The following is a 27,186-nucleotide window of genomic DNA, read 5'->3' as shown; positions in this document are numbered from 1 at the left end:
ATTCCTTACTACTGTGTGGATCTTTTTGAGAACGCGTTCGATGATTTCTTGTCTCGGTCTGATTATTGTTGTGGTTTCCAAGATTCGAATGTTTGCTGGACTTCTACTTGGTAGGAGGCAAGACTTGAAGATCAGTCTACCCGCGCCATCCCTCGCTCCAGAAATCGCCAGGCTTGAAGAGAAAAATGTGCCAAGCATTGAGCTTTGTGACAGAAGGCGGGTATCTGGAATCTGACATATGCCAGCATCACTTCAATTCAGATTTTCTTTTCTACGAAAAGAAAACATTGAATGGTTCAGCTGGCGATGAGACTGACTGAGAGGCAACAAGTGAATGATCGACTTTGAACACGACGAGCTGTACACTCGATGCTCCTAGTAAGACGATCAGAGAGTTGAGCTACGTGTACGATGATCTTAATCATCTATCCGCAATAACGCGTCTTAGGTAGTAAAAAGCCGTAAGTACCCTCAACATTCATAGCCGTCCATAAGCTGACGAGTGGGTGATCAAATAGGTTGCCCGTCAACACACCACTAGCCGCCTTCTTAGAGCCACTATAGCTGTTGTCATTACTAAATGCTTTTCAAAGCGTACCTTGTGAGGGATGAATGAGAAATAAGTAGTGATGAGTAGGAATAGCAGTTTTAGAGCAAAGGCATTGAGCGGCAAACTATCGTGTCACCCATCCTCTCACACGTCATCACGACACCATATCCGGGATGGCCACGTACATCTCCAAGTCACAAAATATCTGTTCAAGTCAAAGCACCTACAGATAAAGCAAGCCACTTGGTTTTCCACGTCAGCTTCTAGCGGAACACTCACACGATTCACCCCACCAAGCCCACGACAGCTCCAAATCAACAAACCTTACCTTCCATACTCTACCCTATACTCGAAAGGAGAATGAAAATAGAAGCACGAGCTTCACGGTATACTCCCCACAGCGTAGACCTTATCCTCATCTCATCCAAAAGACGCGGGCACCAGTACGTGTTCCCTACTTCTGTAGGAGGATGCCATCGTAGCTGAAATGAGTTTGATGAAAGAAAGACTAAAACAAAACTGAAGAAAGAAAAATGTGGAAACATCTCAATCTTCTCCGCATTGCATGCTCGCAAGATAACGTAGCTTCATGTGTGACGTGATGGGAAACTCAAGTCTGAGAATACTCGGCGAGGTATCTCAAGAGACTCATATACACTTCTTACCTTTCACTCGCAAAAGACACCTCCAGGCCACTCGCGCTCCCAAAGATTCTGTAAAGGAGCACAGCAATAGGCCACGGCGAATACTGAGCATGCAATGCAACCACGAGAGCATTCGAATCATCTACAGACCCATGCAGGACAGAACGTCTGATTCGCCGATCAAAACCCCGCTAGATGCGGGCAGATAGCCGACGTCCGCTCCGCACTCAGAGGCCAGCGGCGCACGCGACAAGCGCACCTCTGACCTTTCACCTCTCTCGGTCAGCGCCGTCGGGCCAGATTAATAAACCATGTCACGGCGGAAGCAACGCAAGTAACGCACGCTACCCGCGGCACATTGCCGATAAATAGGAACCAGAGCCGTGAGGGGCGGATAATCACACAGAATACGGACCGCAATCAGAGATACGAAGACAAAACCCCCATCAAGGCTGGAACAGGCAATACCGTGCGGTTTCGTGGGGGTGGGTGTTGAGTACGTAGTATGTGATTCCATTAGAGTCGAGACCGAAAACCCGGGTTGACTGGGGTCGGAGAGGTGTCAGGGATGGGGGTAGTTCGAAGGAACTCTACTGGCTGGGTTAATTCGAGCATCCCGTTCCAGACTTGGAACCTTGACAGCCCATCCGCCGTCGCTCCTGCGGCCTGCAACTATACTTATTCTAGGTTGGAGGGCTGACTAGATGTAGGACTCGCAAAGTTGAGTGAGGTAAGTGAGACGCGCCCGGAGACGCTCAGATCATCGTCAACTTCAGACGGTGCGGCACCGTGGAGCACCTGACGCGGGGCCCCGGTACTGAAGGTCTGCTGCGACTGCTGCAAGCTTGCTGGACCGGGGAGGAGGAATGAACACCTTTGAGTCGGGCTGACGAAGGTATAAGAAGCTTGTCGGGCCTGCCATGCATCTCCCGCGCGGACGAACCGGACATGTCACGATCTCCACGATTTGCGGCCCAACAGATTGCTGCAGTTGACTAATCCGCGTCCCAACCGTACGACGTATTGCCGCATTGTCTACCAGACATCACACCATAGACGAGATTTGGCCGACGGATGAAGCGGAACAGATCAAGACACTGCCGGCGCCAGTATTTAAGAGAGTGTCCCCCCCCGTGATCCCCTCCTTTTACGTCGCTCAGCGGCCTCTTTACGCATCACAGACGCAACAACGGCTCTCCAACAGATAGGTGTGCATCATTTATGTGTGTGTAGCGATTGTTTGCCCAGCCGTTCTCCCCGCGCTGCAGAATTACTTGGGTGTGTGCGTGTGAGTGCTGTGTATCGACGCAGTGTTTGTTGGTGTGGACGAGTAGCCGTGGTGCCCCCCTCCCCAAATCCCCGCATTCTGTTTACCCCTCGCGCCCCGCCTCGCGACATTCTTCCCCCGACTTGGCCGAGTTCCGTCGTTTTCTCCGCCGGCCGTCGACTCTCGAGTCCAAGGTCACACCCCCGCTGATCGATCGGCTCTAAGCAGACGCTCCAGCTTCGCCAGGCCGACGGCCGAGTCCGCGGGACACACTTGGGTCAGCCCTCCGCCGAGCACATTTTGCGAGCAAAAACTTCACCACCTCCGCCATCGACGACGAACCCTTCAAACGCGTCCAACGAGCATCATGTGGTCCAACAAGCGTTCTTCTCCCCCCGCGCCCGGTAGCCCAACCGAGGTGGAGGCTCCTGCGCCCGTATCCTCCAGACAGAAGAACCCCGGTCGTCGCATTGCCCAGATTGTGAAGCTCAAGCCCGAGTTCATCGACAAGTACAAGGAGGTCCACGCCAACGTCTGGCCCGAGGTGCTCAAGCAGATCAAGGAGTGCAACATTGTCGACTGTAGGTCATCCGTCGGTGTCGGCCCCAACACGGCAGACTGCGAATCCCGATGTCGGGCGACTTTTCAAAGCTGACTTTCAACAGACAGCATCTGGCACGAGCCCGATTCACGTATTCTGTTTGCGACCATGAAGTACGTCGGCTACGACTTTGCCGGAGACATGGAGAAGATGAAGGAGAACCCCAAGGTCCGCGAATGGTGGGCCATGACCGACGGCTGGCAAGAGTCTCTGGTTCCCGGCGCGGTGAGCAGTGAAGCAGGCGAGCCGGCGTGGTGGAAGCCCGTCGAGGAGGTGTTCTACACGCCTTGAGAAAGAGAGAGAGAAGTTTGGTGGGATGAGGGGATCGAGTGTATTGCATTATTAGTCAACGACCAGCCGAATGATGAGCGTTTCGTTTTGATCACGTTCGGTGCCCTTGTGTGCCTCGTGCTGCCAGATGCACCAGACACATGGTTTTGCTGGAAGTATGCCCGATTGGTGACCCAGCCGAGCGTCCCTCTTGATCATTTGAAACCACCAAACAATCCTCCAAAGACGCCGCCGGATCCTCCGCCTCCTCCGCGCTGGCCGTGCCGCCGAGCCTCAGACCTGATCCACTCTTCGAGGAAAGCGCGGTCTGTCAGCTTCTTGGCGTCGTGAACCTTGGTCTGTATCTGGGCCTCTTGGTTGTCGAAGCTTAACAGAGTCGGGATAGAGGTGATCATGTAGGTCATGCCTAGTCCTCCGCTCATGACGTCGGGAGAGTCGAATTCGACGGTGCAATAGCCAACGCCGCCCTCGGCTTCACCGACACCAGACTCTACGATGGATTGTATTAGAGGGGCAACGACTCGACATGTCCCGCACCAAGACGTGGTCCACAGTGTTATCAGTGGTGTGCGAGAAGAGGAAGAGAGGAGTTGATAGGTGTGGAAGTCGTCAGGACGGCGAACACTGGCACCCGAAGCAGAGGTTAGCGGACGGGTGCTTTCGAGAGGAGAGGCCAGGGCAAGGATTGGACAGAGAGGTTGGAGAATCTGCGGTGGCCCACTTACGATGCGTAGATCTGGTTTTTGGCCGGGCTGGTACGAGACGTGGAGAAGTGGGCAGCGGCGGCAGAGATGGAATGCTTGGGGGGCGGAATACGGACGCCATTGGTGAGGTTGCTGTTGCAGCCCCGGAAAGTGGTGCGGGCGGTATGTCTTAGCAGTTGCATGGTGATTTTACTGCAGGATATGGTATGGTGAATGTCGATTGTCTTGTCTGGTCTGTTCAGATGCCAAGGATGTATGCAGCGTGCTGCCGACTGACGTCGTTGAAGATGATCCCGTGATGTGTCGTGATGCGAGTCGCGCCGCTGAGATGCGACAGAATTCTTGGACAAGAACGAGTGGAGGGCTGCAGGTGGCAGTTGTGGGAGTACCTGTGATATGGAGGAAGCTAACAAAGATATCTTTGGAGCCAATGGTTCGATAGAGCACAGGGCGGTGGTAGTGGATGGATGGTTATGTAGCGTCAACGGTTTTCCGAGCAGCTGGACAGCTTAGTCGAGATTTTAGGTAGGTAGGTAGAATTACTTAAGGCTGGTAGCTGTTGTTGTCAATGACGGGAAAATCCGACGTTCACCTGGAGGTCCGGTCGCAATCGAAATCAACAGGAGGTGCACCTTCCTTCCTGGCAGACGGCGCTGGCGGGCTCAAACCACGGTAGGCTCCATTGGGGAAGGCGGTGTAGGAATATATGGGGTCAGACCTTGTCACGCACGCGGCACGATGACGTTGAGGCTGCATGACATAAGCAAGATTCTGCAGGGCTCTACCTCAGGCTTCAGCGAAGCGCAGGGCAGGCACGGGCAGGGAAGGAGTCGAGGACACCAACGGCAATTGCGGTAAGGTAAGGTAAGTGCAGGTGCATCCCGTCCTGGACGCCCAGACATGGCGCCTGCTGTTTTTTGTCTTCAGCTTCGCACTCTGACTCTGCCCAGACTTGCCAGGTACGGAGTACTTTACACCGCAAGGTAAGGAAGGTACATCGTATTCTGTACTTCTTGCTTGGCGAAGGAAGGTTCCAAATTAATTGCTCCTTGTCTTGTTTTCCGTCAACCACCACTCAGCCGCATTTTAATCGCGGCGCAAGACCAACGACAAGACTCTCTACATCACACATACACAGTACGCACTTCACTTAACCTTTCTCTATGCGACGGGCAGGCCGCAGAATAACACACGAGCCCATCCCTCCATCACAAATCTCACCATGGGGTCAGTCTCACTTTGGAGGGGTAACAAGAATGCTCCATTACATCCGAGCCCGAGGTCAGCAGAGACGAGCAAAACATGCAGAGGGTGGTGGTCTGGCACTGCTCGGGTTTGCTCCGAGACCGACTTCAAGACATTGACGAATACCTACGCTACCTTACCTGACCGTGTACATACTCTCAACTTTCGGTGACTGGACAAAGGATTTCGGTCTATCCGTATAATCAACAACGTTGGAGTTGCCCATCACCCACCCGCACAGCGCTGAATGATGGATGGTGCAAGTTTGATCATGAAAGTTGGATTATTGCATGTTCCTTGGATGATGGATCTGGTGTCACCGCCCTCGCCAGTCGCCACCATCTTCGACCGCTGATTCACATGGTCCAAGTGGAGAAGATGCGACCAGCACCTGAAGTCTCCCTGTCACCCACCCATTCACCCACGGACTTGTGAGCAAGGGGTTTTAGCCTCGCTTTTAGGGGTCCTGCGATCCGGGGCCAGCATACAGACGCGTATTGGCTGTGGGCGGCATTTGGAGTTGGACATGTGGCCCTTTTTCCTCACCTCCTTTGTTCACCAAGGCTATCGCCAGTCTCCAAGTGCCTCCCAAGCGCCCCCCCGCAGGCGCATCTGCTGCATATGGCCTGGTGCCAATACTACAAAGGTGGAAGTACGGATACCTACAACCTTGAACCTGCAGGCTGCGGGCTGCCAGGACTGAGGAGAGACACCGCCGCCCTCGCCGCCAACGCCGTTTCCATCCTCGAATCCTTGATCCATCATCGCACTTCGCACGCGCAGTCCCGTCGCACGCACCCGCCAACGTCGAGTCACCTGCCAATCTGTCCAGGTTGCGTCAAGTCTATCCAGTGGATGAAGGGCCGTCTCGAGTCTCTCGACCCCTCCAGTTGCTCAAAAAAATTCCCCACGGAACCCGCCCGACGCGACGCACCTGGCACCCACAAACAGAAAACCCCACCAGCTGATTCTGCGAGCCTGCAAGCTACTACGACTGCGTACGAATACGGTCCTATTGGTACTTTATTACGGATACCTTGCCATAACGCTGCTGCTGTTGCTGCTGCTGGGCATGAATTGCATCTCGTCTTCCTTGCCTTCTGTGCGCGGTGCTTGACTCGGTGGCCGGCCAATCCTGACAACCAAGCGCCGATATCTCATTTCCATCCCATGTTCCATTCCCCCAGACTTGCGGCTTGCGGCTTTGCCAGGGCACGATAACATTGCGTCCCTCTTCGCGCCAGGGCAACATAAAGCTCGAGGTTCATCCTTGATCTCATGGTCGCCTGCCCCTACGTGAGACGCAGACCCCCCTCGCTCTCTTAATCACAGTCAAACGGCGCGTTACCAGTCTGACGCCATCGTTCTGCACGGACCTGGATAGTTTCTCCTCTCTCCCACTGCGCAGTGCGCGCAGCCCATCATCTGCCATCGAGGTTGGCCTCGTTATTGATATCCAAACGCTATTTCCATCGACAGCTTCGTTGCGCCAACACCTTTTCTACCCCATATCTTCCGCCTCTCCCTCTCCTCCTCCAACCAAGGTCTCTTCCTAGACTTGTTGCTTTTCACCATCTCCGCATATATCGCCTCGCACCGGCGCAGGGCTTTCCAGAAGAATTTGTATTTCTTCCCAAAGCGCATAGTCGTACTGCCTCGGCATCTTCCTTCATCCGGCTCTTGGACATCTGCAACCTTATCTCATCTTCTTTGGATGCACGGTCGAACCAGACAGACTACCTTATGCTCGACCGATCTTAGGACAAATTTTCTGTCGACCCCTCGTGCCCAACGACACCCTCCTTTCACCTCATCCTTCTGCTCGTCCATTTTTGTTTTGGTTTTTCTCCCTTACCCAACAACAACAAAATCCGCATAGCTTGCCGTTGTAGTAGACCAAAGCGACAGCAAACAGAGTTCCTTGGCCCTGCCCCGCCAAACCTGGCTGGGAAGACATCCTGTGGAACGCTTCAAAATGGCGGGCGTCCTCACGTGGAAGAGTCGCTTCGGTGGCATCTTTGGGAACAAAACCAAATCCGACAGTGCCGAAGCCACAGATGACGAGAATACGAATATTCCGAAATGGAGTATGGGTGTTCTCAACGACCCCAAAACGATTGAAGTCCCTGGTAAGCAATCAACCCCCTCTCCGGTTTTCCGCTCATGCCAAGGCCACCAACAAGTTGACACCCTGCAGGTTCTGTGCTTCTCCTCGCTGCGCATCGCAACGAGCCACTCGGTTTACGCAATGCGCCTGCAAGGACTTCCCACTCATCCATCCCCACTGGTTTCCCGGAGCCGGTAGACACACCAACCGGCCGCCAGTCTCCGGCCAACACGGCCCCACCTGAGCCCGATGCAAAGACGACCAAGGACGGAATCATCCTCAACCCCCAGCCCGAAGAGTCTGCGAATGACCCCCTTAACTGGCCTTCATGGCGGCGCGATTGCGCTCTGCTGTCTCTTGGTTTCTACTGCATGGTCGGTGGTGGCATGACTCCCCTGCTTGCCGCCGGCTTCACCAACGTCGCCGAAGACTACCACATCGAGACCGAGACAGTCTCCCTAACTACTGGTCTGTACATGATGGGCATGGGTCTCGGTTCCGTCATCTTTTCTCCCACGGCTATTCTGTACGGAAAGAGGCCCGTCTACCTCTTCAGCTCCATCATCTTCATCCTCAGCTCTGTGTGGGCAGCCCTGTCACCAAACTTCACCTCTCTCATCTTAGCTAGAATCTTTCAGGGTATTGCAGTCAGTCCCGTGGAGTGTCTTCCCTCCGCCACCATTGCAGAAATTTTCTTCCTTCATGAGAGAGCGTTCCGAATCGGCATCTATACACTCTTGCTGCTCGGCGGCAAGAACCTCATCCCGCTCGTCAGTGCCCTCATCATTCAAGGTCTTGGATGGCGTTGGACTTTCTGGTAAGCAGTCAACACGTACGGATACCACAAGACTGCATCGCTAATATTTCGACAGGATTGTTGCCATGATTGTTGCCTTCTGTGGCGTGCTTCTGTTTCTGTTCGTGCCAGAGACCTTCTGGGACCGAACACCGCTCCCCAAGTCACGGAAGCCGTCCCGCAGACCGAGCTTTACTCGCCGATTCTCATCACGCCATCACGTTCCTCAGGTCCATAGCGCTCATGAAGATGCTGTTGTAGCTCCCACAAGTCCTACGCCACAGTCGCCACACGCTGCTTCGCATCCGCACAAGGACCTTCACGTTGGATTTGCGCCAGACCCAAACGAGAAAAAGGATGACAGCATCGACAAGCAGGTGAAGGACGTCAAGGATGAGACGCCGGACTCTTCCAACCCGGTGCCCGTCTCGCGGACGTCTGGCGCGTCCGGCACACCCACCTCCGGATCGGATTATTTCCACAACGCCCCAGCTATCGAAAGCGAAAAGTTCAAGATGCAAGCTTCCGACGTCAACTCACCGCCAAAGGCCCTGGCCTACACTCACACCCTCCGCCACCAGCCCGCGAAATCCTTCACCGAGCAGCTCAAGCCCTGGAACGGCCGCCTGAACCACGACAGCTGGTTCAAGGTCATGCTCCGGCCCTTTGTCCTCTTCGCCTACCCCGCCGTGCTGTGGTCGGCCGCAGTCTACTCCCTCTCCGTCGGCTGGCTCATCGTCGTCTCCGAGTCGGTCGCCTTGATCTACCGCAACCGTGAGTCGTACAACTTTGACGCCCTGCAGACGGGTCTCGTCTACCTCTCCCCCTTTGTCGGAGGCATCCTCGGCACCGCCGTCGCGGGGAAAGTGAGCGACATCATCGTCAAGGCCATGGCCCGCCGCAACGGCGGCCTCTACGAGCCAGAGTTCCGCCTCGTCATGGCGGCGCCGGTGCTCGTGACCACCGTCATCGGCCTCATGGGCTTCGGCTGGTCCGCGCAGGAGCGCGACCACTGGATCGTGCCGACCATCTTTTTCGGCCTCATCTCGTTTGGCTGCACGCTGGGGTCCACGACGTCCATTACCTTTTGCGTCGACAGCTACCGGCAGTACGCGGGGGAGGCGCTCGTCACGCTCAACTTTAGCAAGAACATCTTCCACGGACTCGTGTTTAGTCTGTTTGTCACGCACTGGCTTACCTCGGACGGACCCAAGATGGTGTTTATCTGGCTGGGCGTGATTCAGCTCATTTTCCTATTTGCCACGGTTCCCATGTTCATCTACGGGAAGCGGGCGCGTATGTGGACTGTGAGGAAGAATTTTATGGAGAAGTTTTAGAGAGGCATTGTCTGTTTTTCTATGATATTTTTCTGCATGCAGTTGGAGTTTAGGGGATTTACATTTGCATTTGCATCGCAGCGTCTTACAAGTTTCATCCACCACTGGATGAGGTCTCCCAACGAGTCGGGTAGCATATTTCACGTGGGAATGAGGCCCAAGTGTGCATTTGTTGGATGGGTTGGATTTTGACGACTATTGCATCTTTCCCACCTGGAGATCGGGGCTTATATATGGCCTTTGTTTGCCGACATTTGTTCTCATGATACCTTTAGAGTTTATATGACCTAGAACTAGTCCCAGAAGACATGAATCGAATCTAGATGAAGCTATTTTCCTGAAGTTTTTGACGTTTGGACTGCCAGCGGGATGTCACTTGTGGGATCCGGGCTCTGCTCAGGTATGCCATTGCCGATGAAGTTTGTGTTTTTAGTTGATTGAGGGTTGAGGGTGTTTGTCGAGCCGAGTCGTAGCCGCTGACGAATGTGAGGTGATTGAATATTTGCTTTCGACTTTTGCACGTCACTTCAAATGGCACTCGACCTCCCCTATTCCCTTTCGATGCAGTATGTCACACCCCGTTCCTCACATTGAGGGCGAGTGGTATATGATGAATGAAGAGGGAACAGTCACGAGGCACCATACGGAGAAGACTGCGTTTGGAAGGATGGATGGAAGAGCAAAACTGACTATTCTTTTACCCCCCTTTTTATGGGAAAAGAATGATAGACGGTGTAGATCTACCTTGGATAAAGCGAAAAAAGAAAACCAAGCACTGCGAGAAGAAGCAAAAACGGACTGTCCAAACCCTATCCCGCTCCCCATTCCTTTTTAAATCCAACAGAAACCTAGTAAGCTAGCCGTCTTCACCACCTCGCCAAGGTACGCCGATATCCCATCAGCCGAAATCGATCACGACTCGCAAGTGAGTGAGTGAGAGAGAGAGAGGGAGTCGAGCCTGCTTTTCACCTCCCGCTCTGGGGCATTAGGACTGCGGCGGTTGCTGCTGCTGCTCGTCGTCGCTACCCGAGCCCGAGCCGGTGGCTTCCCGAACAATGAGCCCGCCAAGATACTGGTGAGAGGGGCTGTTGGCGACCTGGGACATGAAGCTGGTTGACGTCGTTGAGGACTCTTGCTCCCCTCCTTCTCCTTCTTCCGCTGCGGCCTTGCGCGTGGGTGAGCCGGGGGAGATGTCCTGGGTGGTGCGGGCCTGGCGCGGGCCTGGGCGTTGCGGGATCGAGGCATCCCGGGCACGTACATCCTCCCGTTCTCTTCGACGTCTTAGCATCTCCGCATAAGCCTGCTCTTGATCAATCTGAAGAGAAAAAGTTAGCAAATGAAAAACTTGGGAGGCGCATTTTTGGTGGGAAGGGGGTGGGGGGTGAAGGGTTCAACGGGACTTGCCTCGGTCACGGTCTCCACGTCTAGTTGAGGTTCTCCCTCGTCCGAGACGTCAATTTATCATCTTCTTCCCCGACTTCTTCTTTTTCTTCCTCGTCACTGTCAGAGACCTCCTCTGGGTATACGGTATAATCTGGGTTGCTGTCTTGCAAAGGACCGAAGCAGTCCACGAGCCAGTCGTCAAAGGACTTTGCGGTGGTGGCAGCAGCCCCCTGGGTGGTCGTTGTCTCTGACCATGCTTTGCCATCATCCCATTCCTCAGGGATCCAACCGAGGAATTGACGCATCTTACCGCGTATACCGAATTGTTCCCATGGGTGGGGGGGCAATTTCATATGGGCAAAGTAGGCTGGTACCCCTGCCTTGCCAGCTTCGGTGTGCTCCCAGACATAGGAGAACAGGTGGTCCAACATGACGACTCTGGGCGTCGGGAGATCAAGGCCGTTGTTTCGGAGAGTAAGGAAGACGTTGCGAGGAAAGATGTCGGGGACGGACACGCCCAGATGCATGCACACAACGATCTGACCGAGGAGGCTCTTGATGGCGTCCAAGCATACTTGGCGATCCAGCGGCAGCATCTTGGCCTGGCCCCTGCCCTCCGCTTTGTGATCGCTATGAAGCGAAACATCCCTGCCTAGCGGCGGCTGGAGGTATCCGGTGTTACGGTCGCGAGTGCACATGGCCTCAATCGAAAGGCCTTCAATGTACTCGATGAGAATGAGGCCGACCCAGGCGTCCGGGGACGAATCGCTGTTCAAGGCCTTGCGGTTGGTGACCCAGCAGCCATAGTATTGAGCAGTCATGTGAGGGTGTCCGGACTTTCCTTTCTCGTAGAGGAACTGGTACACCGCGGCCTCGCGGCAGAGCCTGCTGTACGCGACGGTGGCGTCGTCAAAGGGGGGTTCGTTGGCCAGGTCGAGTCCGCCGCGCATGGGATAGAGCCGGGGGTCGAATACCTTTGCGACGACCAAGTTGTCTGATCGCCTTACCTTGCTCTGTCTGGGGAAACTTGGAAAGGGCGCATGCTTCTTGACGTCGCTGCGGTCCGTAGGTGCTTGAACGACCTTGCAGAGCAGAATTTGAGAGCCGACGTCTCTGCCGGCTCGCAGCGGCTCCACGATCTTGAGCTGAGGCTTCTTCGGCTTGAGCTCCTCCGCTGTGGGCTGGAGCGAGCGCGGTTGGTAGTCGTCTTGGAAGGGCGGGAACTTCCCCGAGCCAAATGGCTCCCATGGGTGATGGGGTACGAGGTCGAGCTTCTCTCCGTGCGCATATCTCCTGGCGGCTGCGTTACGGATGGCCAACTCATTCATGATGGGTAGAGCGAGAATAGTGCCAAGGGTAAGTGTAAATCGCTTCGACAGTAGACGGTGATCACAAGGTGCGGAATAGTGAACGGGAGAGAAGGCCGAATGGCCGGCCAAGTCGCCAACTGAGTGAAAGAGAAAGAATATGCCAATTCAACTTGTGCGAACAAGATGGCGGGAGAGTTACAGGGCAGAAGTGATGGTGGCTGCCGGACTGGGGTCGACGTTGGAGGAAGGATTGCCGTTCGGAGGTGTTGTTGTGGGAAAGAGTGAAAAGGAGGGGAGAAGGCAAGAGAAGGAGAGCTGCTGGACGGAGATAGATAAACCTGACCGGACATAATTTGTTGGAGATGCCTGTGAACATGGACGCAAAACTGTGTATGGAAGGTGGTATAAGCTGCAGGTGACGCCCAAGTCCTCCATTCTCACTGGTTCTATCATGTCCTCGCGAAGAATCCATCAAGAAAGAATTAGAAAAAAAGATTCAACGGGCAAATGTTCGCCGGCCGCTTTCAATTGTAATGGTTGGGTTTCCCGCATACGTACCAAGCTGCAAGATGCCATCCGGGTGGCTACAGAGGTGGTGAAGATGGCCATCCGCTGCGTTCAAACCATCTCCTCTCACTACCTTGAGTACGAACGCGAAACAGAAACAAATCGAGTTCCATTGATAGAGCAAGAAGCAAGGAGTAGATGTGCCACCGACAGACCCAAGGGTAGAAAGACAATAATTGCCATTAGAAGCCCAAAGCGCGTACACCAAGACTTGGCGGATGTAAGGGCTCCGGACCACAGAGTTCAGGTCCTCGAAGTGGAATCATCAGATACAGCTGTTCTCAGCAACATAGAGCGCAGCGTGATTGGCTGGATACTGGTGGTAGGAATAAGCCGCTGCTTGATGAGACTCCCCGGCTCCATTCATAAGGACAGCTGTGATGGAGGTTTTGCTCGAGGATTTTGCCATTAGCTGTAGCTGCATCGCCGAATACGCGTGAGACAGGCAGCATGATTGAACACATGCAAAGGTATTGACGCCAGCATCGCCGTTCAGACAGGCATGAAGATACAGTGCTTCCAGTACCGATCTCATAGTGTCAGCCCTTGCTCAGCCTCTGGGTAGTAGATACGTACAACTTGATGGCACACCCAAAGAGGGACCCTTAATGACCGTTATGACTTTCTCGCCCTATTCTCAACACCTTCCTTTCCTCCAAGCCAAAGTCCGTCATATCTCCCTTCTTGTTTCCCTCCCCCTAAGTCAACTTTCGTTCTCTTCTTTCGAAGCTCAGTGAACCGGCTTGCATGTGACGCTGGCTTGTGTCCCATGGCCTTCTTCCAAATCTTCTCATTGCTTTTGATCGTCTTCCGTCTTCGCGCTATAGGCCAACAGGGATATCTGCGCGTGAGCACCTGGAATACGGAAAGCGGGCGTAGGAACAGCAGCGTGTATAAGCGTGAAGCAATAGGAAACAAGTATCCCTTCTTTGACCCCACGGAGTGTGCAGTATGGTCATGCTACTGTGAAGGTATTGATCTGCCCCCGAATAAGGTAAGGTGCATTGGGTTTAATTTACTTTCATTGCCAGCATCCAAAGTACTCTCCTACTTCTCGCTTTGTGATGCCAAGGAAGCCGCGAAAGCGGCCCACATCATACTCACAAAGTTGGACGCATACCACCAACCTGCAAAAAGACAGGCTCGCCCATTGATGCGCCGAGGGGGAATCGAACCCCCGGCTCCCCGACGCTGCTGGATGGCAACGGAGAATTTTACCACTAAACCATCGGCGCGGTTCGCTCTATCGAGTCTCTTGTGGATGCGTGTTTGCGAGGCCAGGGCAGAATCATGTTGGGGATTGTGGATGTATTCTGATGAGAAACCAGACATCAAAAGGCAATTTTGCATTTTCGTGAGTCGCCCAGTCTCCGCCGGGTCCGCCGGACCCCACCAAACCCACCTGTAAGGTGGGGTCGTCACGGACCTGTAGTGCAACCCTCTGGGGCCCGCTTCGGCGTTTGTGGATCACGTTCCACCCGGGGCGCTGCAACACTAACACAACCTCAATCGGTGCTCCGACCGTGCTTGACTTTGATCTGACATCTTCCATCTGACGACGAGGTAGCACGCCATCATCTCGACCTGACCCTTCTGTTACTTGAGACATGTCCAGTTCTACAGTTGTACATGTAGTTACCTTATCCAGGCGTTCCGAGTAGCCATGCCATCAAATCACCATCCGCTCCGCCAGCTTTAGAAAGCTCCGCCTCAGCATCACCTCGCATGCGCCGGTGGTCGTGGGGGAGAATCGGGTTGCACAGGGAGATCTCCCGCCTCGATGCCGCCGCTGTCTGGTAACTTGGGTCAAGAACCATAACACAAGGTTCCTCGCGCATGCATATATTGAGGCTCAGCGGAAACTCAAGTCATCCTTCACCTCCCGTCGCGTCCCCTCATCGATGACCATCATTTCTGCACTTGTCGCCATTCGGCCCATCGTACTTGCCAGACACTCGTGATAGAATCAGGCCTGTGCCCGGTGTGTCATAATTACCTTCCCCAAGATACTCGCCTACGGTGTAGAATAGAGATCTCACTCGTTGTCGTGTGGACCACGTAATCCTAAAGCGAAAGTGAAGGTTAACAAAGTAGACGTGTCGTAGATCGTTGTGTTCCATCGCTGAGCTCAACCCGCCGGTAAAAGGCTTGCATCCCCATTATCACATCTCACATCCATCACTTGGTCTCGTGTCAAAGTTATTGATCAGGCGAACGTGTCTTTTATTCGCATTTCCTCGAAATCCGTCTGGTGTCGCGATTCCAAGCCGTCCCATGTAGTCCACCGGGTTCTCTCAATCCGGCACTCCTTCCTAAACCCCTCGTCTATCCCAAGCCGGAACCCGAAAAAAACAGAAAGCCCAAGAAGACCCGCCAAGAGGAGAAGAAAGTCCAACCCAAGAGCGTCGAGTATGCCCAGTGTACATGTATGTGGTGCTTCCTCAGAAGCCGAGGCCATGCATGATGTCAGTCAGGCCGTTGTAGGTCTCCATGCTGGCTCTGGCCTGCATGTCGAGAAGCTGGCTGATGGTGGCCAACTCCTCCGAGATGTCAGCGGCAGCAGTGCCAACATTGTTGGCGGTGTCCTCCTCAGAGTCCTCCTGGCCAAGGTTGGCCAAGCCAGTGGTGCTCTTCTGAGCAGGGGCAGTCAAGGCATTGGCCTCCTCGACGCTCCGAAGGAACGCCTTGTCATGGTAGCGCTCGGCAAAGCGCTTGACAGACTGGCCCATGTACTCAATGTTACGTGCAGTGCTATTGTATATCATTAGTTTGTATTCCTTCCCCGGGGATGCGGTTTCACACGTGAAGCCGCATGAGAAAATGGAGGATAAGAGTGATAAGTAAAATTAAGGAAAACTGTAGACCGTGAGAGAGCCACGGCCGATTAAAGCTTAAGAACTGGAGTGGTGAACAGAAGTGAAAGGAAATATGGACAACAAGAGGATGCGGTTTCACTCATAAAGCCGCATGAGAAAATAAAAAACAAGAGCAGTAAGTAGAAATGACAGGAATTGAAAACAATGGAAAGGGCAAAATTGACAGAAGGTGAGGTGATGAGATAACAAACAGCACTGCTTACCGGTTCGCAACAAGCTTGTTGAGGGCGTCAGACAGCATCTTGACCTTGGCATCGCGGTCGCGCTCGTAGATGTAGTCGGACATGCTGGCGCGCTTGATGCAGGTGGTGCGGAAGGCACGGTACTCGGAGAAGACCTTGGACTTGAGGGCTCTCTGCTCAGGAGTCTGGTTGGCGAGGTAGGTTCGAGTGCGCTGAGTGTTGGGGTTGGTCGAGTACTCGCCTCCCTTGCGGCGCGCGTCACCGTTTTCACCAGCCATTGTGAATGTCGGTATTGGGTGTTTTGATTGATTGAAGGGGATAGTTGGTGATTTTGATTGTCTGGGATCCGAGAAGTGAGGTATTCTCGCAGATGGGTTGTTGTGTGGGTGAAGAAGTGGAAGTGGTGGGTGGAGGAGGGAAGAAGGGAACAAAAAAGTCGACCGGCAGGCGGAATAAATCTGGCGCGTCACCCAGGCAGTGAGATAAATGCACTCACAAGGAAAGTGCAGAAGGAAGTAGAAGGAAGGAGAGATCGACTGCTAAAAGAGGAAATAAAAGAGTGGGATGTGAATAGTTGCACGTGTGTGGGCGGTGAGTGAAGCCTCAAGATGTTATTTTTCGCTACTTAGAAAAAAGCTGGTCATGTGATTGTAATATTCTCAAAGAAGGGCCTCCTAAAGAATAATCGACCCCTTCCTTCAATATAGCCCATAAATACGGCAGGTACCTTGCGATTCCCAGACCATCTGAAGCTATGGGGTCGTCACTTGGGCCTTTCATGGTGCAGTGAGTGCCAACACCCAAGAGCCAGGCTCAACAAGGCGTCCCTACAACCACTGGAATTATCTCAAGCGATATTATTGGATAGATCATTACATTAATGTAGATCATTACATTAATGTAGATCATTACATTAATGTAGACGAGGTCACCTGTCAGATGAATCTCAGCATCATTTGGTTGATCCTTTACCGATTTCATGAAGCAGCCCATCATTGCTGAGCGAAATACTTTTCTGAGGATGGCGAGACCTTGCCCTCTTTCCACTCATAGAACCAAAAACTAATGCTCCAATACTTGGGACTCAGTCCTGAGCTGCTTCTGAATCTCATCGATCATGCCAATCAGGGTTTATGAGACCAAAATCTGACGCTGTCGACAATCCCAGTCAAGGCCATGCAAGCTGAAATTATCTCTATCGAGCCATTATCAGGCTTAATCGACTAAGTGGTGCAAAGATAGAAGGGAAACAAAAACATGATAGGCCTTGCTATATGGATCGTACGAGCTCAATACGATGAAAGCCCTACGCAGAGTCATGGTCGCAGCCAATCTTCCCAATCACTCACTAGTATCTAGAGGAAGAACGGATACAATCAGCCAGGACCCTGCCAAGTGGGTGACAAAATCGATTTCCTGCTATTCATCTTGATGAATACCCCTTTCACTACTCATATCATCATTACTACCCTTTTATATCAAAGTCCTTCTTATATACGTAGAGGAAAGGGATATACTTTGTTTAAAAGATATTGATCTTAGTAATAATAGCGGTGGAACTACTTGTCGCATGTGTCGAGCGGAAATCGATATTGTCACCCATTTGCCTGCGCATCTGACCGATGCCTGTCCAACTTTTCTACGCCAGTAGTGAAGTATCACCTCGAGGGAATTTGACATATTTCTCTCACAGCTTGTCTAGGATATGCTGACTTTTCCTCAAGAGAGGCAGGAGCACGCAAAGACTTTGAAATCCGCCTGATCGACGAATCACCATCGTCTCGCAGGACCGCCTCGTTTCGGCAGACCGACAGATGGCAAAGTGCTTCCTCGCGAGGAGGCTGAATCTTCACAGACGGGACGTATTCACCACATCAGATCACCCAAATACTACAAGCCCATTGAGAGCTCTTCTCGTCCCTTGTATTCTTCTTTAGAGTCATGAGCGACGCTTTAAGACAGCCTCTAGAAATCTACCTTTCCATCGCCACGCCTCAAAATCCCGAACCAAGATACCCGCCAAGAGACCACCCTTCAAACAACCACTTCAACCCAGACCCGAAACCTTCCCTCCGTCCTCACCCCCCAAGAACCCACCTCAACCCACAAACCATCTCCTCCTCTGCCTCGACAGCTCTCGCCAACCAAGGCGCCTTCAACCAAAACGTATGAGGCCACCCCCTCACAACCTCAACCCTCACCTCGACACCCTCCCCCGCAAGCGCCATCGCATAACAAACACCATCAGAGTACAGCGTGTCATTACTACAAACCTGTACCCACGTCCTCGGCAGCGCAGCTAGCGTCTCCGCCTCGGCCTCAAGTGGCATCCTCTTCAGCCCGTCGCGCGGGACAGCGCGCGAGAAGACGCCCAACAGACTCGTGACGAAGGAAGGCGAGGTGGAGGAGGTATACGCGTGTCGCAAGGAGGGAGGCACATAGTCCAGAGAGCTCCCGCCGTCGCTGGTGACTGGACAGCGTAAGAGGACGCCGTGGAGGGATCCGCGGGGCGCGGCTTGCGAGACGGCGGCGGCGAGCTGACCGCCACTGGAGGAGCCGACGATGATGAGCTTGGTTGCGGGGGACGGGTGGAGGGCGCGGATGTGGTGGAAGGCGTCGAGAGAGTCGGAGACGCAGGTTGAGGCCGGGGACGAGGGCATGAGTCTGTATCCTACCGAGTACACCGTCGCGCCCTCCAGGTCCTTGGCGATGCGTCTGCATGATAGCTCTTCGCTGTCTGCCTCGCCGACGTAGAGCCCGCCGCCGTGGTAGTAAATCACGACGATCTCGTCGCCGGCGGGGTTGTTGTCGGTGTCGTCGGAGAAACAGAGGATCGGGATGGCGAACTGGTCTAGACTCGAGGGGGTCGTGAGTGGCTGTAGTGTGATGCTCGATAGGTGGTGGTATGGTGCGCCGGGGGCGAGCATTCGGGCGTTGAGCTGTCTGCATTCTTCCGCGTAGACAGGCTGGCGGTCGAGGGATGATGAGTATGTCTTCTTTGGGCCTTTGGCTTTGACTTCTTCCTCGAACGCTAGCCAAGTAGGATCTAAGAGAGGTGCCTCTTTGAGGATGAGACGGTCTAAGGAGGTCATGTTGAGTGAGTGAGATGTATGTGATTCAATAAGGACAGAAGAATTGAAGCGATCAAATGTAACAATTCGATAACGAGAGGCTCAAGAGCGAAGGTCACTACATTTGTACGCGGCTTTGGTGTTGAGATGCTTTGTGAGATGAGGTTAGACTCAAGGTCCGATAGTGGGGAAGTCGGGGCTTCCGGGCTGTTGTTGTCGCGACGAGATCCCGTTTATCCGGCCGTAGTTCCGGGGAGCCGGGCAGGTCGAGTGTGAGCTCAGCCCCGAGAACCAAACCAGGATATGTCAAAATCTCGGTACTCACCGCGTGCTTATGAAGTAACCGGATTCATAACATATTGCTAGATGAGCCGTGCGAACGGTCACGCTGTTGGGCTTGGCGGCTCGGTGAACGGCCACCACTGCGGTTAGCGCCGAGGAGACAAACTCCGAACCGGAAAAATTCAACCGAACACCAGTATCCTTCAAACCGACTCTGCAGAGCTGGCGGCTCAAAATGAACGAGTACATCATAGGATGGGCAAGGCGCTTGGCACAGCAGGTCGATATTAATGTCCGCTGGGTTGATTCCCTCCCCTTGGACCGATCGCCTATCTACAATGCTAGAGTACACAAAGGGAATCGAAGAACGAACGCGTCTATAGCACGGAAAGATCGCCGAACTTCTCCTGTAGGGGGTATTAGTATGCCGAATCATATCGGGATCGTGCTTTGAACGTACCTTGTATCCCGGAACGGTCCAGCGGCCCTTGGAGACGAGCTGGGAGGTCTTCTCATCGATTGAGGGCTCGGCGGCGGCGACATCGTCCTGTAGTCATAATAAGCATCCGGCCGTCCGCGTCCCTCACGTATTCCGGCGGTACGTACGACAGTGAGGTCCTCGAAGGGGCGAGCGGACTCGATGTTGGTCAGGGTCTTCTCGAGGTCCTTGAGCTCGAGGTCGACCTTCTGCTTGGTGGCCTCGGCGTTCTTGACGGCCTCGACCTCAAAGGCCTCGATGGCCTTGATCTGGCGAGAGACATCGTAGGTGGCGGGCTTGAAGGCGGAGAAGCGCTTCTCGATCTCATCGACGACGGCCTGGTTCTTGAGGATGGAGCGGTACTGAGCGAAGTCGACGGTCGTGGGGAGCTCCGACAGCTGCTGGACCCTGCGACGGGCGTTTTCGTTGCGCTGCTTGAAAGCCTGGAGGGAGGCGGCGGTCTGGCCCTTGAGGCCGAGGGAGGTGGTGACCTTGGCCCAGTCGAGCTTGAGAGCTGCGCTTCGCTATTGCAGGACAAGGAGAGAAATTAGCTCAGGTGGCCCAGCTTCAAGGGAGCGGATGCGCGGATGCGCGGATGCGCGACCCAATTGGCGACATGGGCGGCAATTGCATCAATCGGCGACGAGAGACGAGCGGATTTCGATGGGATACACGTACTGCGGCCATTTTGGAGGATTTGTTGAGGGTTCGGGGGAGTGGAGAGGGAGTTGCGTCGTCGTGAGGTTGATGATTGACTTTGCCGACCGGAGAGCAGAGAAAGAGCCGGGATGGACTGTGTCACGCGGATATTCACGTGATACTTATCCGGCCGAATGTACTGGGGTGTGACTGGCTGCACGGGAACGAACGGTTCAATGGTGGGGCAAAGCTCCCGGCTTTGCGAATTCGGTCTGAGCCAATTCCCGCCAGATCGAGGGGTAGCTGTAAATTCAACCAGACGAGGCTGGTCTACAAAGGCAGGTATTATGAGCAGGAGTCAGTCCACGATGTCACAATAGCCAATCACGCATCACGTATGTCATAAGCGCGATATCCAGAGTGCAAGAAAGCGCCGATTATCATGACCTCTCATTGCGAAAGAGACTTTTCGGAGTCAACTCCCTGGGAATTGTACATGCCAACCCGTTCCGTCCTTTTTGCTGTATCGAGATTTTGAGAAACTACCTTTGACCGGGGCCGCCGCTAAATACTCAATGCCATAATAGAGTTAACGATATCGTTGTCGTTCTCCTTCAGGGCCTTGATGGCCTTCTTCCGGCTAACGTTGGCCTGGGTCATGACGAGCTCAATGTCCTTGTCCTCAATGCCCTCGGCGTCAACCTCCTCACCATCGTCCTCCTCCTCGTCCTTCTTGGTCTCGGCGTCAGCCTCGACGGCCTTGCCGTGGCTGGAGTGGTCGTGGCCGGCGTGGTCGTGCTCACCACCAGCAGCGGCGAGCTGCTGGGCGGCGGCCTGCTGAGCAGTGGCGTTGAGGTCCTCAATCTTGGCCTCACCGAAGACGCTTGAGTGCACAGTCAGTTTCCACACATCGCATGACCCATGGTGCAGTATGCTACTTACATGTAGGTGTTGCTGTTGGGGGACTTGTAGACCTCGGGGCTGTTGATGACGAAGAGGATCTGGGACGTGGGTCAGCCTTGTTCAATATGCCCCCCCGCATTGCGCCGTGCGTGCCACCACCACCACCACCACCGACAACAGCCACATCATATCATGCCAGGCAACTCACGTTCTTGGGGCGGCGGAGAGTGACGCGGGTGATGCCCTGCACTCTGGTCAGGTGCAGCTTCTCGAGAGCCTTGCGGGCCTTCTTCTCGTTGCGGGAGTGGATGACGGCGGTGGAGCCGGAGGGAAGGCCCTCGGCATCCTCGCCCTCAATCTCGGAGTCGGAGCTCTCGTCCTCGTGCTCCTCGACGGAGACCTTCTTGGTCTCGTCATCGGGAAGCTCTTCAACGCGGGGGTTGGCCATTTTGTCGACTGCTGAACCGAGGGAAGAAAAAAATTGTTAGCTGCGGGGTGCTTCTGGTGTGGTGGTGGTGGTGGTGGGAGCTAGGATCGCGCGCAGAGCTGATTTGGCGAGCTCGGATTTGGGTGTCTGTGGGAAGGGGAAAATGCCAACTTTTCGCACAAAAATTCGTCGGTGCAGTCGCGGGTTCGTTGATCGGGCAATGGCGTCAAAAATTCGACAGAGGGGCAGCAACACTTACCAAAGACTAGAACGAGGGATCCTTAACTCGGCGTGGGGGATTATGTTCGGTGGCTTTGTGGTTTGTAGGAAAGATCGCAGAGAAATTCTAGGGTTAGCAGCACCTACTGTGTTAAAGTGGATTAGGTAAGCAGAAGACAACCGCCTGCGAGTCTGCCAACGCTCCCGACCTGAGTGGCTCCCCCATTTCAGGTCCCCCGGATGGGACGCGGTGCACGCCGGGCATTTTGAGCCACGGCCGCCGCCTCAAGGAAATGGATGACATTCTGCCCGTCATTTCTACAAGGCTGAGGCAGAGCCTGGCCGTACATGGGCTCACTACGAAATTTGGACTTAACCGGGATGGATCTAGAACGGCATTTCGAGAACCGACTCCCGGCCATGGCATTCACGTCAAGAATAGGCTCGTCATGAAGATTTACAGAGTCTCAAAAGGAAAACCGAAAAAAAAGTCTTTACTCCGTGTCCCCGTCACGAGCCAACCAATCTATTTTTCTGATTGTGCCATGAATTCATTTTTGTCTCTGAATTTCCGTATTTGACGCCGGTCATCATATGATTGATGATGAATGTGACATACAGCCCTTCCAGTTACGGAGCAAAAGAGATGTGCAGCAACCCAATGCTGCGGTGATGCAGACCAAACCGGATCCCATGCTGTCACGCTCTAAACCAGCCCCGTAGTCTTCAAAGTCAACCCCATAGACATCCTAATCGTGAGTCCATTACGCCGAGGCCTTGACCTTGACCAGAGCCTTGCGCTCTTCGAAACGGCGCTGCTTCTTGAGGCGGAGAACCTTGAAGCGGTCGAAGTCGCTGAGGTTCTTTCTCCGCTCGATCTGAGTGCTGCGCTTGAACCAGTTGGTCTCCTTCCACTTCTGGTCGATCTCAGACTTCTCCCAGAACTTCTTAACGGTGCCGGTACGGGCGCCACGGGGCAGGCCGGCGACGACGAGCGAGGAGAGGAGAACGTTGGAGAGAGAGACGGGCTGGCGGGGGACGGCGAGCTTGGCGTCTGAGGAGGGGCCGTCGACCAGAGCCTGCGATTTGGTATCATGTTAGTCTTCCAGGTTTCCTATATCGTCCACGGAGCGCGCGCTCGTGCGCCCAATTTCAAATCATCATTCGAATCGTATCGGGGGAGAGAGGAGGTGCTGTCGTAACGTACGCGCTTGTGGTCGATGATCTCGACGATAGTCGCAAGGCGGCCGGCGTAGGGGCCGTTGCCCTGGATGAGGACGACACGGCCGACCTCGACCAGTCGCCACTTAGAACCCTCGATGGTAGCGTCACCCATTTTGCTGGTCGGTCTGAAGTTGGATCGCGAAGTTAGAATCGGGGTTGCGGATTTCGTGGTGTTGCGTCTTGCTTGTCTTGGAGGGGCGCGTCAACTTACCAGACGTCGAAGATGTGCTGCTGGTGGTTAGTGGTGGATGGAGTTCGAAGTCACTTCGGCACACTTCTTTTTTTTTCCCTGGGAGGATGGTGCGACTTAGGGCAAGTCAGAAAGCCGCAATGAGACGGATTTGCTGATTAACCGAGCCGAGTCCCTCCCTTCCCAAAGCGGCTTAGCTGGGGCGGTCAGTGGCCACTCACCGCGCAGGCTCCACCGACGACAGAACTTTTTTTTCCCATTCGCATAAAGGTGCAGCTTGCTGAGCTCTCCCTTTGTTTTATTGATCTTACTCTGCATCAGCTTCGAGGTGCTCAGAATTTGGCATCTGTCTACGAAGCTGCAAAAGAACACAAGGTACGTTCATATCGCCCGACACACCCCCTATTGGAATGATGAGAAAAATTTGCGATTGATTTCTTTCGGTGGCTCTCTTTCGCCGGAGTGGCTATATCGTCTGAATATATGATATTCAATTCTTACATATTCTGACCTCCAAACCCAACAACACCTTTCTGTTCTCTGGAATCTCTGTTGGGATATGTTTGACTAATTCGACATTCAGGTATGACCAGCAGTATAGACAACTTGATAGTAAAAAAAAAAAAAATGATATGTAAACGTTTACGTTCTTCAAACCTCGTATATTGCCAATTGTTCTTTATTAATCGTGACCACGGTCTTTCAGACTGCCATGCAACCACCGTGAAAACATCACTAGGAAAGTATTTTGCGTCATGACTTTTGATATTCATCCTATGAACTCATGTATGCTGGTGCTACCCTGCCAACGCCGGACCGAAAAATCATATTTGTGCTTCCCATGTCTATTTTCCAGCCTTTTGCTTCAGGCGGAGCTCGTCCTCCTCCTGGAGCTGCTTGTCGATCTCGGCGCCCCTGGAAGGCTTGTTACCGTGCAGCTTGGCCTATTTACCAATTAGCACTGGTTCTTTCATGCGCGGAGGGCTCAGGAATGCTACTTACGGGGAGTGTGGCGTCCTCCTTCCCAAGGCGGGTCTCGAAGGACTCTTCCTCATCACCCTCCTTGTTCTTCTTCTCCTCAGCAGCGAGTCTGTTGGCGATGGAACGCTCATCCTCTGATTAACTATTAACAGCTGCAAAATACCGGCCGCTGCACGGACAACTTACTGGAGTCTGTCGCCAAGTGAGAGTGCTCCTTGCCCTCGTGGAAACGCTCGGCGTTGTTGGTCTCCTCCTCCTTGGCGTTTCTCTGATCGCCGGCCTCGTAAACGGCGCTGTTGCCAACGTTTGAGTTTCCGGACATGATGATGGTTGTTTTGTTGGTGAGATGGGAATTTGAAGGTATGTTTACTGCTAAAGAACAGGGACGGTGTGTTGTTTGATGAGTGATTGATGCTTGGGTTGAAAAGTGAGCAAAGAAGGCTTGTGTACAGCAGATGAGCTTTCTATATGAATGGGAAGGAAGCTGTCTTAGCTGCACTTGCGCAGCGACCCCCTTCCGGTACATCTACGTCATGACGTCTCCAGCGCCGATTCTCAGCTTAGACGGGCAAAACTCCCTCCTACGTCATGCAATTGTCATTCTCCGCAAAAAAGCCATGACAGATCTGCTCATGCCACATGGAAAATCGGCGATGCACTTGGGGCGGAGAGTAGTTGGCGGCTCTGACTTTACGGCGCATCTTCGTTGCCAATTTTCAGCCATGTCTTTGATGCTGAAGCTGAGTGAGCTTGAGTTCAGCCCATCGCCTGCCTCAAGTCTGGCTACCCCTGCTCACGGTCGATAAGGAATGAGCGCGAAGGTCCAAGATCGATATTAACCTAGGCACCTTTTCTTGTTCAGCTGTTGATTCTTTCAGCAAGCCTCTCGTCTGTAAATAGGAGCGTTGAAGGTGAATCTGCCTGGTGCATTGAAATCTTACCCCGCCAGTACCTTCCCTGACGACTGACCAGTCACTTTCGAGCTTTGCACTATGCGGCACCCTGATCGCGTGCTGCACATCCTGTGAAACTAGATAGGTAGTGAGATGAATTGCCCTGTTGCTGTGGGAAAGCAACATGACATAGCAGAGGACCCATTGGAGCCGCGCCCCCCATCTATTCCGTTACGAAAAAAAGCCAAATCGACGCCCAAGAGGCTCCAGGCCCATCCAAATGACAAAGTGAGGGGTCCCAAGACGTGATGCTCCATCGCTGTGCCTCCTGTGGCCGGTCCCAGGTGCATGGGGCCAGGGGTCAAGCGCGGCAGGCCCCGCCAGTGCGCTAATCCGGCATTGGCGTCTAAAACTAAGCCGCCCGGCTAAATGACGTAAACCTGATAGCTCCGAAGCTCCAGAGCTCCACTACCGACTTCATCGCATCACGCTGCACGGAGCAGAGCTCACGCAAGACAAACACACCACCAAAATAGCCCCCAACGACCTGCCACAATGTTCGGATTCGTAAGGCAGCTCAACCGTCCCCGATACAGATCAATTGATCACTGACACACACTGTAGCGCAAGACCCTCGACATCGTCACTGTCTTCCACAAGGCGAGCTCCCCCGCCTCTGTGAGGGTTGTCAACCTCCTCAAGCAGGTGTCGGCCAACGCCGCCGCCGGCGCTACTGAGGACCAGGCCAGCGACCACAGCGTCCAAACGAGCCCCAAGAAGTCCCGCGCCGACTTTGAGCTCAACATCACCGAAGACCCCCCAACAGCCGACCAGGTCAAGACTATCCTGGAATACGTCGGAAAGAGCAAGATTCCGTCAATCATCAAGGGTGCTTCCACTGAGCAGGATGCCCTGAAGAAGTTCCAGCAGAACGCCGAAGTTTTCCAAAGACCCGTGGTATGTGTTTCCTCCCAGAGCTCGTGGTCCTGTTCAAACCTGTGCTTCTTGACGAACAGACCTGGCTGACTGAGACATGCAGACTGTGGACTGGAACAACGGCAAGGCCGTCTCTGGTGAGAGTGAATCTGAGATTCTCAAGATGCTTAATGCCTTGAGCAACGAGAAGAGCTGAAAGAAGAACGCTCTCTTCAGATGTTTCAAAGCAGCTCCTTTGTCCTTGTTATCCAGATACCTGCGTCCTCCTTCCCTTAGTGGTACATTAGTTGAATGATGAATATACTCTTCTCTCTTCTATGTCGTGTAAAGTCTCGTTCAATGCTTCCATAAAGCTCAATTTAGCTCGTAGCTATTTCTATAGGCTGCCGTCAATCCGTTGATAGCCATCGGAAGAGGCTCCAAGTCGAGTTCTGATAAGTACTATGTTCCTGCAATAGTGCTTGTTCACCCTAATGAGCAAAGCCTCACCTCATATGCAAGCATTGCTACCTCAATTTTCCAGGACCAAATATGTGCCATTTTATTACTGATTCTCAATGAGGGTATGCTACATCAACCACATTGATTCGTTATCGGGAACAGGTGAGCAAGACTTGTTTGTCTCCATGGACATTACGATGAGAGACCTGATGACCTTGGAAAAGATAATAGACGGTTGAAAGAAGAGAACACTTGCTCTTTTCATGTCAAGTTCCTGTGAAAGAAGGGAAAGATGATCCCGGCTACCCACCTATATAGGAAAACTCGTCTACACATCAAGTAGGAGTCATCGCAACAAAAGGAAGACCCAGTAGGCTCATGCGATTACCATGTGAGAGCCATATCTGCTGTCCTTACTGGAAATGTAGCTACCGAGAACCGTGTTGTTGCCTGAGTCCTGCATCCTCCACTTCACCGGTCTAAGGGGTGTCACTGTGAAAGTCTGAATATTTCGTTCTTCCGGTTGATGCTACTGCTGCTCTTATCTACAGGCAGGTGCACCCGCCCATGACTCCTTCCCAACAAACATCTTTGGCACCTGGCCCCTTCCTTCACACCTCTCTCCTGCTTCTAATTTTCACT

The 27,186-nt window shown here is 53.5% G+C and overlaps 12 protein-coding genes across 12 annotated transcripts; 4 read left to right on the top strand and 8 right to left on the bottom strand.

Moving 5' to 3' along the window:
• Positions 1-2,828: 2,828 nt before the first annotated feature.
• On the top strand, positions 2,829-3,353 carry CPAR01_14905 (uncharacterized protein; the record flags this gene model as incomplete). Its single annotated transcript, XM_060499155.1, has 2 exons — positions 2,829-3,042; positions 3,127-3,353. The coding sequence occupies 2 exons, from the start codon at positions 2,829-2,831 to the stop codon at positions 3,351-3,353; spliced, it is 441 nt and encodes a 146-aa protein (XP_060342080.1).
• Positions 3,354-3,547: 194 nt separating this feature from the next.
• CPAR01_14904 (uncharacterized protein) lies at positions 3,548-4,239 on the bottom strand (the record flags this gene model as incomplete). Its single annotated transcript, XM_060499154.1, has 2 exons — positions 3,548-3,977; positions 4,079-4,239. The coding sequence occupies 2 exons, from the start codon at positions 4,237-4,239 to the stop codon at positions 3,548-3,550; spliced, it is 591 nt and encodes a 196-aa protein (XP_060342079.1).
• A 1,458-nt stretch (positions 4,240-5,697) lies between these two features.
• On the top strand, positions 5,698-6,523 carry CPAR01_14903 (uncharacterized protein; the record flags this gene model as incomplete). The annotated part of the gene is made up of 2 exons (XM_060499153.1): positions 5,698-5,733; positions 5,969-6,523. Coding segments are annotated over 2 exons (591 nt in total), but the record flags the coding sequence as incomplete, so codon positions are not given.
• A 754-nt stretch (positions 6,524-7,277) lies between these two features.
• On the top strand, positions 7,278-9,542 carry CPAR01_14902 (major facilitator superfamily transporter; the record flags this gene model as incomplete). Its single annotated transcript, XM_060499152.1, has 3 exons — positions 7,278-7,431; positions 7,500-8,226; positions 8,282-9,542. 3 exons carry the CDS (start codon positions 7,278-7,280, stop codon positions 9,540-9,542), a joined length of 2,142 nt encoding a protein of 713 aa, XP_060342077.1.
• Positions 9,543-10,527: 985 nt separating this feature from the next.
• CPAR01_14901 (uncharacterized protein) lies at positions 10,528-12,253 on the bottom strand (the record flags this gene model as incomplete). Its single annotated transcript, XM_060499151.1, has 2 exons — positions 10,528-10,886; positions 11,044-12,253. 2 exons carry the CDS (start codon positions 12,251-12,253, stop codon positions 10,528-10,530), a joined length of 1,569 nt encoding a protein of 522 aa, XP_060342076.1.
• Positions 12,254-15,243: 2,990 nt separating this feature from the next.
• On the bottom strand, positions 15,244-16,138 carry CPAR01_14900 (uncharacterized protein; the record flags this gene model as incomplete). Its single annotated transcript, XM_060499150.1, has 2 exons — positions 15,244-15,553; positions 15,882-16,138. 2 exons carry the CDS (start codon positions 16,136-16,138, stop codon positions 15,244-15,246), a joined length of 567 nt encoding a protein of 188 aa, XP_060342075.1.
• A 1,800-nt stretch (positions 16,139-17,938) lies between these two features.
• On the bottom strand, positions 17,939-18,952 carry CPAR01_14899 (uncharacterized protein; the record flags this gene model as incomplete). Its single annotated transcript, XM_060499149.1, has 1 exon — positions 17,939-18,952. The coding sequence occupies one exon, from the start codon at positions 18,950-18,952 to the stop codon at positions 17,939-17,941; it is 1,014 nt and encodes a 337-aa protein (XP_060342074.1).
• Positions 18,953-19,590: 638 nt separating this feature from the next.
• Positions 19,591-20,378, bottom strand: CPAR01_14898 (ATP synthase subunit D; the record flags this gene model as incomplete). Its single annotated transcript, XM_060499148.1, has 4 exons — positions 19,591-19,620; positions 19,674-19,760; positions 19,820-20,215; positions 20,370-20,378. 4 exons carry the CDS (start codon positions 20,376-20,378, stop codon positions 19,591-19,593), a joined length of 522 nt encoding a protein of 173 aa, XP_060342073.1.
• A 516-nt stretch (positions 20,379-20,894) lies between these two features.
• Positions 20,895-21,681, bottom strand: CPAR01_14897 (NAC domain-containing protein; the record flags this gene model as incomplete). The annotated part of the gene is made up of 3 exons (XM_060499147.1): positions 20,895-21,213; positions 21,273-21,331; positions 21,442-21,681. The coding sequence occupies 3 exons, from the start codon at positions 21,679-21,681 to the stop codon at positions 20,895-20,897; spliced, it is 618 nt and encodes a 205-aa protein (XP_060342072.1).
• Positions 21,682-22,643: 962 nt separating this feature from the next.
• Positions 22,644-23,215, bottom strand: CPAR01_14896 (ribosomal protein L14; the record flags this gene model as incomplete). Its single annotated transcript, XM_060499146.1, has 2 exons — positions 22,644-22,958; positions 23,087-23,215. 2 exons carry the CDS (start codon positions 23,213-23,215, stop codon positions 22,644-22,646), a joined length of 444 nt encoding a protein of 147 aa, XP_060342071.1.
• A 923-nt stretch (positions 23,216-24,138) lies between these two features.
• On the bottom strand, positions 24,139-24,800 carry CPAR01_14895 (uncharacterized protein; the record flags this gene model as incomplete). The annotated part of the gene is made up of 3 exons (XM_060499145.1): positions 24,139-24,237; positions 24,296-24,408; positions 24,461-24,800. The coding sequence occupies 3 exons, from the start codon at positions 24,798-24,800 to the stop codon at positions 24,139-24,141; spliced, it is 552 nt and encodes a 183-aa protein (XP_060342070.1).
• A 922-nt stretch (positions 24,801-25,722) lies between these two features.
• On the top strand, positions 25,723-26,299 carry CPAR01_14894 (uncharacterized protein; the record flags this gene model as incomplete). The annotated part of the gene is made up of 3 exons (XM_060499144.1): positions 25,723-25,734; positions 25,792-26,124; positions 26,207-26,299. 3 exons carry the CDS (start codon positions 25,723-25,725, stop codon positions 26,297-26,299), a joined length of 438 nt encoding a protein of 145 aa, XP_060342069.1.
• Between the last annotated feature and the right edge of the window lie 887 nt (positions 26,300-27,186).

This window comes from Colletotrichum paranaense (assembly GCF_030867605.1).
Source record: "Colletotrichum paranaense strain IMI 384185 chromosome Unknown Scaffold_17.1, whole genome shotgun sequence".
NCBI classification, from domain to species: domain Eukaryota; kingdom Fungi; phylum Ascomycota; class Sordariomycetes; order Glomerellales; family Glomerellaceae; genus Colletotrichum; species Colletotrichum paranaense.
This window is presented reverse-complemented; position numbering and strand designations above follow the sequence as displayed.